The 15230-nt window shown below is 35.9% G+C and overlaps 1 protein-coding gene across 9 annotated transcripts in view; it reads right to left on the reverse strand.

Moving 5' to 3' along the window:
- Window positions 1–15230, reverse strand: part of LOC126876482 (potassium channel subfamily T member 2) — a 202654-nt gene that overhangs the window by 87509 nt on the left and 99915 nt on the right. The window contains exon 1 of one of the 9 annotated variants that reach the window (XM_050639368.1): window positions 8671–10734. The exons of 7 other annotated variants lie outside the window; for them this stretch is intronic. In XM_050639368.1, coding sequence (XP_050495325.1) covers window positions 8671–8741 — 71 coding nt within the window. In that variant the 5' untranslated portion in view covers window positions 8742–10734. Of the gene's footprint in view, window positions 1–8670; window positions 10735–15230 lie in introns of those variants that run through there. One more of the 9 variants, XM_050639372.1, reaches the window with a different exon arrangement.

A 15230-nucleotide genomic window follows, 5' to 3' on the forward strand; every position in this document is an offset into this window, starting at 1 on the left:
TTGTGCATCCATTATTTCCTTACAAAACGAAAGAAACTTTTCGGACAACCTATAGTTCTTATTCAAATTCGATATAGGGAATGCAACATCAATATATTTTATAAACCAGTGTAACTAAATTGAAATAAAAACCTATGAAATGTTTCCCTTTCGCACCTTCGTACCAAATTAATACATAACGATCGAATAAGTAACAACATTTGCAACTGAAAATTACACTCGACTTGCCCATCTTGCCAACTATTATATTTCTTCCCAGTCTCGAGTGTCTTCGATTTCATCGCTTCGAATCTCCATCAATGGCCGAATTGTAACTTTCTAACTGCATTACCATGTTGTCGGAAGCTCGTAACAGACTAGAACATCGAGATGCACTCAATAGTGTTGGAAATCTATCGAAATTCTATTAACTCTTTGGAGGATACTCTTTGCGTCTTGTCAAAGAACTACGCGACAGCGGCCTTCTTAAAACGTGATTCGATAAAGGACAAGAGCAACTGGTCGTGCAATTATTCGTCTTGTGACACGGAGTGCTTTGTTGAGACACCCTCTAAATTACTTCGATTATCTTAAGGTCTTTCGAAGGTTAATCGAATAATTAAGCGCGGAAAGCTGGTTCAAAGCTTTAATAACTAACACGGATAATACGATCCGCTTGCTTACTGGTAATAAGGCCGGGTCAATTATAACGTTATTAATTATTTTGGGGCTTATAGATTGTTATTACTATTTGTTGAGTTTGGTGAGGTGTAAATTTATTCGATATCCTTCACGTTTAATACGAGCGCGAATTAATATGCTATCTGTGTAAATTAATGTAACAGTTAATTTAAAAGGTAGTACGAGTTGTGAATGTTTCACGCGTTATTTACCGATACAGTAGCAAGAACGATAGAATATTTTTCGGTTCGTTAAAAGAATCATGGAGGGTGGCGCGATTAACGAATGGAGCTTACAACGTGCTTGCAATGATCGATCAGATTCTTTTATTTTAATTTCGCGATTATAGGATTAGAACAGAGTTGACAAGTAGGCGACCCGCGAGCCAAATTCAGCAACATCGTACAATTTGAATTTGAAAGTTATATTTCATGTTATTATGTATGAAATTCGCTCACACGCTCTCTAATATTATTGAAGAATTGTAAAATGTTCAAAATTTCAAATGCTTCTGATTAAATACACTTCATTCGTTGTTTGTTTCAGCAACAGAAACTGAAATTCCAATATACATGCTACGTATTGTTATCATCTTTTGATAGAAAATATAATCGAGATTAAATAGCATTAAATTAGAATAAAATAAGATAATAGAAAAAATCATAACAAGGATTAAAGTAACATTATCAGAACCCAGCATCCTTCGAATCCATTAGCGAATCTAGCCATAAGCTAACCATAGATGTAATATTATGCCCATGATGATAATTACGATGCTCTGTTTATCGATCCGTTTAATCGTGCACGGTATAATTCACTGTCATTAATGACGATGGAATCGTACGCTTTGATTCGAAATTAATCTTGCTTATCTAGTGATCGGTATGATTAAAAGAATTTTGATTAACTGATACTGTTACTAGGTTAACAAAATATTAAACCTGGGAAGCGTTATTCCACAATTGAATCGTTAACGCGTTAAGATATTCTTATTTCTTACTGCTAGAAGTTTAATAATGATAACTTTAATGCTATAACTTAATAACAGATAACTGAATTGCTAGTGTACCATGGATACGTTATTATACCGCTAGTAACAATTGTCCATTTCCCTCGTCCCCAATAGGATATCGATATTCATTGCGTTTTCAATAATTACGGACAATAATTAAATCATGTCCACGTTCGAATCTGCGTTCAATTATGTTATTAATTTGTATCCCACGTAGACAGTGTGCTTTGTCGATTTAAGATGTTTTTATTAGATATAGGAAAAGATTCTGTGCTTTCAGTTTTATATTTTTTGTATCTTCGTGAACGAACCGTATCTTTACCTTTGAAAGTAGAAATATTTTCTTCCCATTTTCTCAAACTTCTTACAATCACCGTGGCCTGTTAAAGGTAAAATCTCATTTGAAAAATCTCTGATATCGTTTTTTACATGTTATGCATATCGTAATATTCCCATTGGAAATAGAAAAACATTTCTTCTTTTTTAACGAAACGTCATTGAATTTTCATTGACCTGAGGTCTAAAGAATATGCAATGTTAAACATATACTTTACCAACTGTAATTGTATTTGCAATTATGTTTTATATATTATCGATAATTATCGATACGTTGAAAGACAATGAGATATTTGAATTTTAGCATAACAGAGTATGAAACTAGAAGCGCAGAATTTTTCTTTACGTTTAATAATATTTAGCTCTTTCCTGATGGAAGCTGGATCTGTATCTATGCGATAGAATTAAATCAATCTTCATCGTCCAAGTATTAATTAATTGCAGGTATATTAACCTTCACGAAGAAACCTAAACGTTAATTTAATAACGATAGATGTAATAAAAATAGTATTAAAACTGGCTCATTAACCTATTTTTAATCTCTATCTTCGGAACAACATTGTATAATCCTACGTTGATTATATTCTTATTTTTCTTGTTGCCCTTTGAACTCGTAAAAGCCACGTAATCGAACTACAATGCGTTTGCGCAAGCTACGAAGCACGTAAGAATGAAAGTTAGATAATAGAAGTTGAAAAAGTAACATAGCGTTCGAGCTGATAACGAGTCAATTTCCAGCGCGAAAATTGAGACGCGACGCGGGACTAATTACATCGCACACCTTCCTTACTCTTTTCAACAAGCCTTTTATTGTTTCTCTTCGTTCATGTTTATTCTGAAGCTTCTCGCGTATAATTCCAACAGCGTACAAAGGTTTAACCGGTATTTAATTAGACTTGGAAACGGCATCAGAAAGAGAGAAAGCTCGTTTGCGCTCTTCGATTTCTGTCGAAACATCTGTCAACATATCGCACCGTGAAGTATTCTTCCCAGGAAGCTGATCAAAATTATTTTCTCGTACTTTCGATGAACCCACGCACGCTTTATAAATGATAGTCGCTAATTACTTGATATAATTCTAGAGTTGTGAAACTCTTGTCGATTCATAACTTGAGACTGTCATCAGGCTGAGTCCCTTCCTCGAAATGTTTCCCAGAGACGTGAAATGTCACTATTGAATAAACGCGCAGGCAACGGAATTATGGCACATGAACGAATATATGGATACGTGTAAATGTCACACAGTTGTTTCGTTGCTTGCAAAGACCTCGTAAATCGTCGTTGATTACCAATTAACAGATTTGGGTCATCGGTCGCGTAAACTATTTTCTGAAAAATGTAAGACTATGGAAAGGTCGTAAGGGTTGGATGTTAAGAATCTGTGGAATTTCATCGCCTATAATAATTTTCAAATTGTTCAGATTAGAGGGAATATTCTTTGACCGACTTTACGACTGTGATATTAAATTTGAATGATAACGTTGTTGGTTGTATCTTGATTTCGTAATTAAGTGGAAGTTATAATAATAAGATTATTTGATTAACATTGCTTCTAAGGCATTTTCATTACGATCGGCTTAACCTTCACCGAGAGATTGGAGAAGCAATTGCAAAGCAATCCTATTAACATGCTAAATCTCTTATAGAGATGCAGCTTTTAATTACAAGTCACATGCAGAAGATATGTGCGAATTTTACTCAAATTAAACGCGAAACGATCTAAGCACAGTGTCAATGTATTTAGCGCCAAGTGGTGAGCCGCATATACACAGAGCCCTTAGTTAGCCGAACTCGCAAATTCAGAATTAGGATTGCGCATCAAATATTTACCGACCACTTGTCCCATAATTGTCCAAGGTACCGTGAAAATCCTCGACTTGAGCTTCGTATACGATCTTTGAAGAATAGGCAGATAAAGTTTCTTACGAATCTTAATTTAATAAATTCGATACGATTCGTGTTCGCGGTTATCGACGACACAAGGCAAGTGGAACAGAAACGTTGATCTACGTAGAAGTCTATAATTGGGATTTATAATTACAGACCTATCGTGGTATTCGGATATTAATAAGGATCACTGTATGCGAGGATCATGCTGGTACGTATTGGTCTCCGTAATCATCTAATTCAGCCCTTTAAGAATGATTAAATTATTAGAAGAAAAAATAAGTCATAAGGTAAACCGAAACGTATTCGAACATTTGTAGACACATTTTACGAATATATCACGTGTCTCGTACGAAACAATTTGAAAGATAACTAAAGTAATTAGCTGATCTTTATGTAATTCCATAATAAAATTCTATCTAACAAAATTTTTTATGCGAATTTGTCTTACTGTTTTAAAAAATCTATATTTTACTTTAAAACCTTCTGGTTACTTCGTTATAGTTAGCGTTTTATATCGTTAGTGTTTCGAAAAGTGAACTGCGTTTATGGTACGTAATAACAAAGGGTCGTCACGAAGCTTTCTGACGTGGTACAATGCATCATAAATATCTGACAATAAAGATAATATTCCTGACAGCAAACGGAACAGAAATCTTGCGATTTAGATCTGTGCACATATGTGCGCCATTTGTTCGAGTAATATAGCATTCGGAAATTACATATTTCATATCGTATCTAGTTGTATTTGAATGAAAATTTACATTAGCATTATTTTGAAAATTGTCGAGACTACGAAACTAAATTTATTCGAATAGATTTTAATTAGTACTATTACACGTTATTTCTCGGTTTGTAATGGAAGCCTTGAAAAGTATTGTTAGGCGGTAACAAGACTGGCCTGGAGACCGTGAAAGACGATTATTAATTATGGTAGTCCCACCCCTAAGTTATTAGAATTCATCCCCTGTCAAAGACTCACTTTTCTCTTCAAACAAAGATTAATCGTTGCAAAGCTTAACAATTTACCTCAATAAACACCAATACTGAATCATATTATGATTTTACTTTTTTAATGGATACTGCACGTTATCTATCAATACAGTCCATGTTATCTGATTTGTAGTTCATAGATATTAATACTTTTTAAGAAATATTCTATCGCCTTCTGGCCGCAGAAAGCTTTCGAACAGAAAGATTTCTCGTACAACCTCAGCACTGATAGAAAGTATGGAGATCGAAATATAGGATATTAACGAATAATATAGAATGTTAATAAGTTTAGTGTACAAAATTACAGAATATTAAGGATAAATATAGGATAGAAAAAAACTTTGAATATTTTAAAACAAAGTTTAACATTGCATTTCAACAATTTCTAGTTTCTGTGTTTTGATCGTAGTTTGACGAACAATCAAAATCTTCTTCGTGGAAAATCAAACTATCGAACATGTTCAATACTACAATCTACTTTTTTAAACTTCTATCACCCAACTGTTATTTCTACTGCAATATACACGAGTATCTAGTTCCTTTACAAATCCTTCATGGTAGTATTATATTCGAGAACTTCCCGATTCGGCTGTTGTAAGAATTGATTCTATCAAAGTTTTCGCCACGAAGTTCACCGACGAAGAAACATGGGAATCGAACGTGAAAACCATGCGACTGGAAATTGGTTGCGAAAACGACGCGATTGAAAATGAAACGAGACTTGTCGATAAAAATACGGATCATTGGTAATCGAATTCGTCGTCGATTAAACTATCGTGTATTGAAATCCATATTGGAAGCACGTCAGATCTTTTGGATATGAAACTTCATTTTCTCTATTTCAAGTAATTTGAAACCTCTTAATTTTTTTATTACACTGTTATTTGCTTAATTTGGAATATCCTTTCAAATTTTTATTCTTATTCTCGTTAATTGAGTCAGTTGAATTTACGTAGTTTCAAACACTTTACTAATGTAAAGTCATTTTACTTGGCTTGAAATATTCTTCCACATTTTTACTCTCATCCTCATTAATCAAGTTAGTCGAGTTTAATTGAACGTTAATTTAAAATACTTTACCGATATAAAATTTTCGTTTTACTTAATTTGAAATATTCCTTAAAATTTCTACTCTCACTCTCATTAATCAAGTCAGTTGATTTTAAGTAATTTAGAACGTTTTACTAACGTAAACTTGTCGTTTTACCTGACTGTTTTTTCCTATAAAATTGAGACGATTTTAACTATCCTTTGACTTAAAAGGAACAGTCCAATTTCATACCTGCCAATATTGACTTCCTAAACCAAGTCAATTTTTTCTGATTTTTCCGTTAGTTCATACTTTGTATATATCATTATAATTAATATCATAATAATTTACATGAGTGCATAATCGATTCTTTCATTTCCTATTCGATATTCGCCTGAAGCCAGGTTATTTTAACTCGGCTAATTTGAATACGAATAACTTGACTAATCTGAACGAGACTTTGAACATGTATAACTATCGAATAACTGATTTGTCGCGATTAAAACAATTGAATCGTTGACATTGTAGGAGAGAAAAAAAAACGTACAATGTCTCCTGCGTACTCGATGTTAGTTTCGAGAAAAAATTGTTCCTAAGATCGAGCGTAACGCAACGCTCGAGGCGAACAAGATGATTAATTGCTTCATGGCAAGAAGATTGTTTTAAATCCAATTTGTATTCGAGACAGTGAAATGGGACGATGAAATTGACCGATTTGGATTGGTTATATCTTCCAAAGTTGGTCATTTCTTTTTTACCCTTTACAATTATTACAGTAACAGTTGTGTTTAAATTTAACACTGATTTATCTTCTAATTCGTAATTCCTTCCTTAGTATTTGTCATGAAATAATCAGTTTTATAAATCCTCCGAGGAACGATTTATAAAGCTACAGTATTCCAAGAAATCTAGAAAACACTAAAAGAAATGTTTACAAAGAAAGTCTTTATAAACGTACTTTATTTTGTCATTTTCTGCTACTTATTTCTGTATTTTTGTTACAAATGTAAGTTCATTAAACGACGTTCAAAAGATATAAAGCGATCGAGGAGAAGAAACTTCTGAGCGTTTTTAGGAAAATCATTGAAGAATCGATCAAAGAACTTTTGAAATGCGTTTCGCTACTTGAAATTCCAAAGAGTTACAGAACTTTGTGTCTAGCTTTACTACATTAGCTTACATGAAACATACACTTGCAATTTTATTCCAATAGCCAATTTCCGACGATAATTTCGTGAACGTTGTCCTGAGTCATCTCCTTTTCTCCAGTGAAATAGCGTGCACGTGAAACTGTATTTCCCGTGCGTTCTGTTATCAAAAGAAGGAAAAAGAAAAGGACACAATCGTTCTTACCTAAAAACGAAATATATGCATCGTTCTTTCCCCTGATGTCCTTTTATTGGCTTTATGTTGAGAAACAGATTATTTTGTAATTGAATTACCATTGTTCCACCGTAAAAAGTATGTAATCCTGCTTAAGCTGCGCGTCAGATTCGAGAGTGTACCCGATAAAACCTAAGTGTCTGTGAAAATCTACGAGCTAATTTACATTCCTTGCCTGGAAAGGTGAGAGAAACACGCCTGGGTCAAATGTATCGTATTGCACTCGCATGAAATTTTGACGCGTTTGAAAAAAAAAATAGAAAAAAGTGAACACATTCACGGTACATTAACAAGATTGAAGATTGTATGTTTTTCATTTATTTATCGTACTTGTAGTTTTTAGTAATTGTTTAATCAATAAAGTTTAATAAGCTGTCTACCCTTCATTTTCTACAGTAATCATTTGATAACAATATTTAAGAATACTTTTTTTAGATTTTCATAGATCGTGCGAAACATGCATTGTTTATCTCTAAATTAACATTATTATACATTGGAATAGAATATTTATGAAAGTAATAGGTACTCTACGAATACATTGCATTTCGGAGGAAAAATCTCAGTAACATCTCATATTTGTATTCACATTCTCGCTTTATTAAAAAGTATACTTTCAGCAAAAGTATTTCGATATACGTAGATAAAAAATTCTCTCTACTCTGCTCCTTATATTTATTCATTTTTGTATTTCAATGTATTGCTATTTGCAAATGTTTATTTATTATATATTCTGAAAGACAACAAATTCAATGACTTCGTCCGATAAATCGTATATTTATAATCGAAAAATTTGGTCATACATTGTTCTCCAATTTATTGCAATATAAGTTTCTAAGATATTTCTCGTTATAATATACGTTTGTATTCGGAACCATTTCATTTCGTAACCGAAATTAGTATTCTTTTAATTCTAGAACTCTGTACTGTTAAAAACTATAGAGAACAAAAACGTACTAATTATTTTCTATTGTCGCAAATAAGGTAACAATCATATTATATTATATATATTATACGTAAATAAAATTAATATCTTATCAATTAAAACACGATCAGTCACGCTGTATTATCAAAAGCAGCGAGAAGCGAACTATTTTGTACATAGAAAACAGAGTTGCCTGTTGTCATAAATAAAATATGTATTGATCAATTCAGCAATTGTAAGAGCAAAAGCAGAACTCGACATGGGCAAGACTAAACCAGGCAACACTCGTTTCAATAATTCACGGATAGCTCGGAGAAAGCATCGTTTTCAACGAGAATAGGATGCTTGTGGCGTGAATCATGTGTCTCGCTTAAAAGTGTGAGCCATTTCAAACAAGCTAATCCCATAATGGAAAATCTCGTCGTATATAAAATATCATTCTACTACCTTGGTATTCTGTCATAGCTGTCCCAGCTGGTAAGACAGTTGTAACTGCTGTATCTGCTCGAGGTCGTCATAGCTAATGCCTTGCTCGATCACACATACTGAGTTTCTTCATCGATTTTTCACCTTTCCTCGATCGACAGAGGGCAGCCACTTTTCAAATTCACCAGCGTCACTCTGTCGCTTTTTTCCTGACTTTCCACGCTTGCAAAACGTTCAGTCTTGAATAACCAGTCTTTTTCTAGATTTCCTCCCTCTTTTCTCGTTTCTCTCGCATCAAAAATCAGAAAGACGCAGCTCGTAGTTCGTGGCCATTTCAGTTTAAATCGTTCACGACGAGATACAAACTACACTCGTTCACGAAACGGATACTTAACGATACAGGTACATAACTCTAGCACGTTCTATGTTTCATTCGCGAGACTTTTGGCGATGGAATCGTAAAAAATAACGCGTTTCGCCGATTCATACGAGGTACATACACACACAAGAACGGATTGCACGGAAACGATCGATAAAACTATGCCACTACTAGTTGGACCGCGACATTGAAAAGATCGGTTTCTATTCGTAAGTTGGACCACGCTTCGTCGTCTTTTTCTCTTCGCCCTTGCTCAAACGGTTAAAACGGTAAACGTCGATTAAATTCTACACTTAATTACCAGCCACCTGGGACACGGCACGCACGCGTACATATAACGCGTGCCACGCGCCTGTCTCTGTGTGTATGTATTAAAAATACTCTACGTTTTTGGACCCGCCAACCAGCGTGCTCGATAATATCGTAATTAGGAAGAAAACGGTGCGGCCGCCTTTTTACTTTGCCGCGGGACACGCACCGCCTTCAGGAATCTCCTTCGTCTTTTTGCAAAGACGACTCTCTTCTTAGCCAACCGTACGCTTACTTTATTGCGTTAAGTTGGTTCAACGGGGGGAACGAACCCGTCGCCACCCGTAATTCTCTGCTCTTCTTCCTTTTTTCTCCTTCCCTCTTTGCCCTCTAGCTCCTTCTTCTTTTTTTCTTTCCTATTTTTTCTTCTCTTTTCGCTTGCTCTTCTAATGAAATCTTCAGTTACGTTAGTATGCCTGAGGGGATGATTGTAATGGATTGGAATGGGGTTTAGAAGGAGTCACGGATGACACGTTCTTGGAAAAAAGATGTCAGTCGGGGCTCCGGGGAAAATAATAAAGAACAGCCCTTCTGTCGCATGCTCCCGTTGCAAGGCCACGAATTACTCCGACAAAACTGAGAGGAGCGTCTCCAAGGTTTACCAAAGCTCATTTCGAAGATTAAGGATAACGACGATTACGAAACATTTTTTACACAGTCAATCGTTGCTACTTGATATGTTGATTCACGAAACTCGTTCCAACGATGACTCGAAATTTCCTTCGTCTTCTTAAATCGAATGGTTCGTTTGGTCTCACCGGAAGCCGCAACTTCGTTCATCTCTCTGCGACGACTGACGACACTGCCTCGTCGAACCAGGATCCAAGAACGCGTCCTCCGGTTCTATTGGTCCCGCCACAAGCTCGTCGATCATAATCCAGAATTTTAGAAACCCGACTTTCAACCGAACGACACTCTTTGTCACACTGTCTTCCTTTCCTCGACGACAATGACCCGATAAGAACGATAACCAAAACTATCTAAACTGGCTCACGTTTTTTTCTTGAATTTGATAAACAACAAACTTTGATGGTGTCGGTTCGTCGTAACAACGATTAACGACAAACAATTGATCGACGTTCAGCGGCCGTTCAACGATGTTTCAATCCTCTTAAAAACTTGCTCGATCTGATCGATGACGGACAGGTGGTCGACGATCACAGCCGTTGATGGTCACGGTGCATCTTCAGCTGGAGACAACGGCATTTTCTCTTGAGGTACCGCATCTTTTGGAACGTTTGGCGTGTCGCGAGTCTGCGGGCAGTTTCAGGCGGAAACGCGGCGCTCTCGAGGTTTCATTAGCCCGCCGTAGAGGCATCGAGAGGTTGCCGCGCTGGCAGCTCCTCTCAGCAAAGTTCCGCAACCACAAGGCGCTTCGCGTGGCGTGGCCCAGCGCCGACTAGCGGGTTCAGCCTTAAGCTTTCGTTTCGTTCGTCGACCAGCAAAGCTGCGCGCAAGCTCGCGCAACTTCTCCCCTCCCGTTTTCTAACTCCCTCTCTCCTTACTTTTGGTATTCGCAGCACTCGTCCTTCTCGCGACAGAAGCCAGCTTCTTTTGGAGAATTCGCATAATAAAGTATCAAGGAGAGGGAAAAGAGGTGGCTGGAAAAGCAGATGAAAAATAATAAATCGTTCGACCAGCGTCTGACACGCGCTTTCTGATTCGTTCTCCGCTTCGATATATTCGCTTACTTCGGCACTTCTCGTGCCGATAAATTCAGCCCGATGAGTGCCGTTCTCTCTCACGCTTTGCTCGTGCGATCGCGATGCGATCACGCATGCGAGGTTCGAAAGCGTGGCAGAGGCATTGTCAAGTCGGCTTATTAGTGCGATCTTTTATTGTTTCTGCTCCATTGTCTCTGCCTATTGTATCATCTGTTTTTCTGCGGTCCCGATGAATTGGATCGTGGAATACTTGCTTGATTAGGTGAATGGAGACTGACTTATTGGTTATCAGCTCGTGGATACGGAGGGGTTAACGTCGCTATTATATTATATTATAGCTTTAGAAACAAAATATTTGTCAAACTTTACTTCGTATTTGATAGGACGAGGATTAACACGCGAGATATTCGGAAATGGCATTCAAAATGTTACACGAACGACACTCTGTTACGAGAGTAGCGTAAGATGAAGATACAGAAGGGAGCGAAGATTCTTCACATCCCTGCTGGGTCATCGAAAAGAAGGAAAACGTAATACGAGAAGAAAGTGTTTAAAAGACGTTGGATATCTCGATACCGACCCTGGATTGCGTTACTGTTGAACTATCGACTCATTCCTCCTTCTTCTTTATTTTACCAATGACAGGGCTGTTTCTGTATAACGTTACCGTTTCCATATTTCTGTGCTTCGTTTCGTATCACGTTTCTTCTATCTTTTTCTATATTACACCTATATTTACGAATAAACACGTACGATGAGATCACACGTGGAACATAGCTATGTAATATATCTCAAACCCTGACACTTGCTTATTTAAACAAGTTTCCTAGACACGGAACGATCTTAAAAAAAATCTCCAATTTTTTATGTGCGCGATATCGTTGCTTTTCCCTTCCGGCAATTTTATTTATTGTACTATGCTATACGGTACGAAGCTAAGATTATATCACGTGTTTTTAAACGCACGAATTTTCCCTCCGATATTAATTGGTTTACATTCTTCCTGTTCTCCGAATATGACTTTGAAATTTATGAGGCCCCCGTGACGCACATTGCAATCGGTTCACGTTCAATTTCAAGAATCGTTATTTCGTACTCGGAAATCTTCATCTCTAATTCCAGGTACAGCAGCCTGGGCTTGTAATTAAATCGACTAAGGTTTCCATGGTGTACAGAAACAAGATGTGAGCGAAGAACACCGAGAACGCTTCCAGTCTTGCCAACGTTCACCGCAACAATTTGTTTCCTTATCATACGATATTTGCAGTCCCGCACGAATTATCCCCAAGACGAAAGAGTTCGAGGCTCCGTGTTTATCCGCCTTGAAAGAATACGATCATTTCCTTTCTTGCATCTTTACGTAAATCAGCGGCAATAGGCAAGATACAAAGGAGGAAGAGAATATTGCAAGTGGAAGAAATCGCGAGGGAGGATTGCTAAGCTCTACTACCACTTTCATGCGAATAGTTTATGTCTCTTCTGTCTTCTCCATGGCAAATGAAGTTCTTCCTTGCCTAGTCATGATTCAAGTCCGCTAGAGATACAGCGTCACGACAATTTTGCAGCGGTGATACTGTGCGATTCGAAAGGCTTGTACAGGCTGATTCTCTCGTTAATTCAGTCAAAAGCAATGCAATTACGTTGTGGCGAGAACATTGTGTGGGTATATGTGATTTGTTATCGGAGACCAACATCGTCCTTGTATCAAAGCCAATACGGTTAATAGGGTATTTCAAGATTTTCCTGTACACATTTTGTTAGCGAGTCCTGTAGATGAACGTAAGAGTAAAATGATACCAAACGTAAAAATAAGATGAAAAGCACAAGACTCATATTAGCAAAATAAGAACGAGAACGCGTGACTTGCAGCGTGATATTACAATTTAGATCAAATAGCGAAACAATCGTTCTATATTTAATCAAGAAACTAAATTGCACAATCTCACCATTGCAGAATCCATTGTAACGTCTTATCTAAAAAATAGAAATACTACCGATCTGCCTTAAAATAGTTGTAAGATAATTTCAGAATAATTTCGGGTACACGGATTGTTTCTTTAACGCGTCGGTTTCCTCGAGGGACAGTAACGAACGACGAAAGGAGTGCGGCTAGCGAAATAAAGTTTGATGCAAAGAAGACACCGAGGGAGATATCAAAGAAAACGGGACGACCTTGTCCTCAACATTTCATCCATACTAATTTCAACGTCAGCTGTCTTGGAAAATAACTGTGAAAAAGAACAATGTAAAAACTTCGAATGAAACAAATGGAAGATAGGTCTAGTCTGAGTATCCCGCCTCGAAATAAATGAAAGAAGGAGACATCCCGATGAAATAATCGATCTCCAGGCACTAATTTATTCCGAAGTTGCAGAGTTTGTTTCTACGTGTGAGAGCACTGGAAACCAGAAATCATATAAGATTCTTCGATTTAAGGATTTTGCTGATGAAAAGAAACTGTGTCACCACAGGATGAAACATCTCGATACAGTGATTTGCGATTTACGAGGTAAGTTTTCCTTTAACCATAAAAGTATCTCTTGCTCGTCGTAAACCTTTGAAACGATACGGTGATCAAATGATGATAAAAAGACTTGGATTCTTAAAGTAATACTTGATTGTGTACCCGGATCATCGAAGAGTGGCGAAAGAAATATAAATGGACGAGTTGGCTATTATCAAACTGTACATGTTTATGCATTTAGGGACAATTTAAAAGTGCAAAAATCTGGAGAATCCACACACTATGCAGAAATATATAAAATATAATAATCATGTATAAATTCATTAATATACGAGAAAATTGGCTTTTAAGATACTTTTATGGTCTCTATGAAATTTATGTTTTCAATAAATATGTCGTAGCTTTCGTGCACATTTTCATACTTCTTTTAAACTTTATCGATATAATCATAACGGTCGTATCTTATCACAGTGCTAATAAAATTTCAAAATGTTTCAAAATGTTTTGTATAACGCACATAATATGTTCGTAAAAGATTCCTATAAATTAATATAAGTGTCCTAATAGCGTTTTGAACCATTTGTCTTGGTCATTTTAGGGTATGCTAGATCAAAATATGTTCAGCATAAATTGCTTTAAGTAACTTATTGGTTATTGAGAATCGATAGGTTCTGTTAACAGAAGTAGTTAAGGAAGATCTATAGCTTGAGATGCATGCTCGTGAGAATAAACCACGCAGAAATATTGATACACGTTATAAATTTAAAAATTGCAATAATATTTAAAATGCATATATCAGACTCAATGTATAGCATTGCCTCGTTAACAGAAAAGTAATTCCTGCTAAAGTTATTTGCGTAAATTATTTTTTAAATGATTTGTTAAATCATAAATTTTGGACTTCACATTCGGTAAAAGATTTCATAGATGGATACCTAATTGCCGAAATTTTTGTAAGCGGATTAAATGCTTGGCCAACATTTTCCAAATTCCGAAGTAACAAGGAATATAATATAATATCTCGCGAATATATAACTTCCAAGTTTCTTTTTCTCTTGTTTTTAAGGAAGCAGAACATTCGTTATAATAAAAGAAATAGATGGAACGTGTGTAGAAAAAAGATGTTATAGCAGATAATAAGCACTTTCCTACTTCATTTCTCTGAACAAAGATTTAATCAAGTTTTATCGCCTAATATATTTTCTCGTTTGTTACCAATCCTTCAATATCTATTTTAATTCAATTTTCATTGAATTTATTTTAAACACAAATGAAAGGCAGTGTTGAATATTGCACTATCAGCAATAAAGTTGACTAAAATAGATCTTTACTTTTGTTTTTCTAAAGCGAAAGTATTGCATTTGCACAAGCTGGAAACAATCGATACTTGATTGTTGCGATCGCATAAAAAATCTTTAAATATCTCGCAGTTGGTTGATTATAAAATCGAGAATAGTCTTCGATCCATTTATTTTTGCTGCTTCATAATTGCTCGCAAAGTTACCCAACTTCCTGATGAATAAAACTTTGCCACTTTAGAAAGAACTTTCGTCATTTCAGTGTACGCAAACTCGGCTCCCTTCGGGGCAATTATTTCACCGTATGAGAATTACAGGAGAATATCTATGTATGTGTTACAAACAACTTAACAAAATAATAATATAACTCGTAAAACTGTATATTTTTGACACGATCATCTTCTGTATTTTATAATTTTAAATTCATTATATACTAATAGAATTTAATGATAAAACTTTGTAATATA

This window comes from Bombus huntii, chromosome 2 (assembly GCF_024542735.1).
Source record: "Bombus huntii isolate Logan2020A chromosome 2, iyBomHunt1.1, whole genome shotgun sequence".
Lineage (NCBI taxonomy): Eukaryota > Metazoa > Arthropoda > Insecta > Hymenoptera > Apidae > Bombus > Bombus huntii.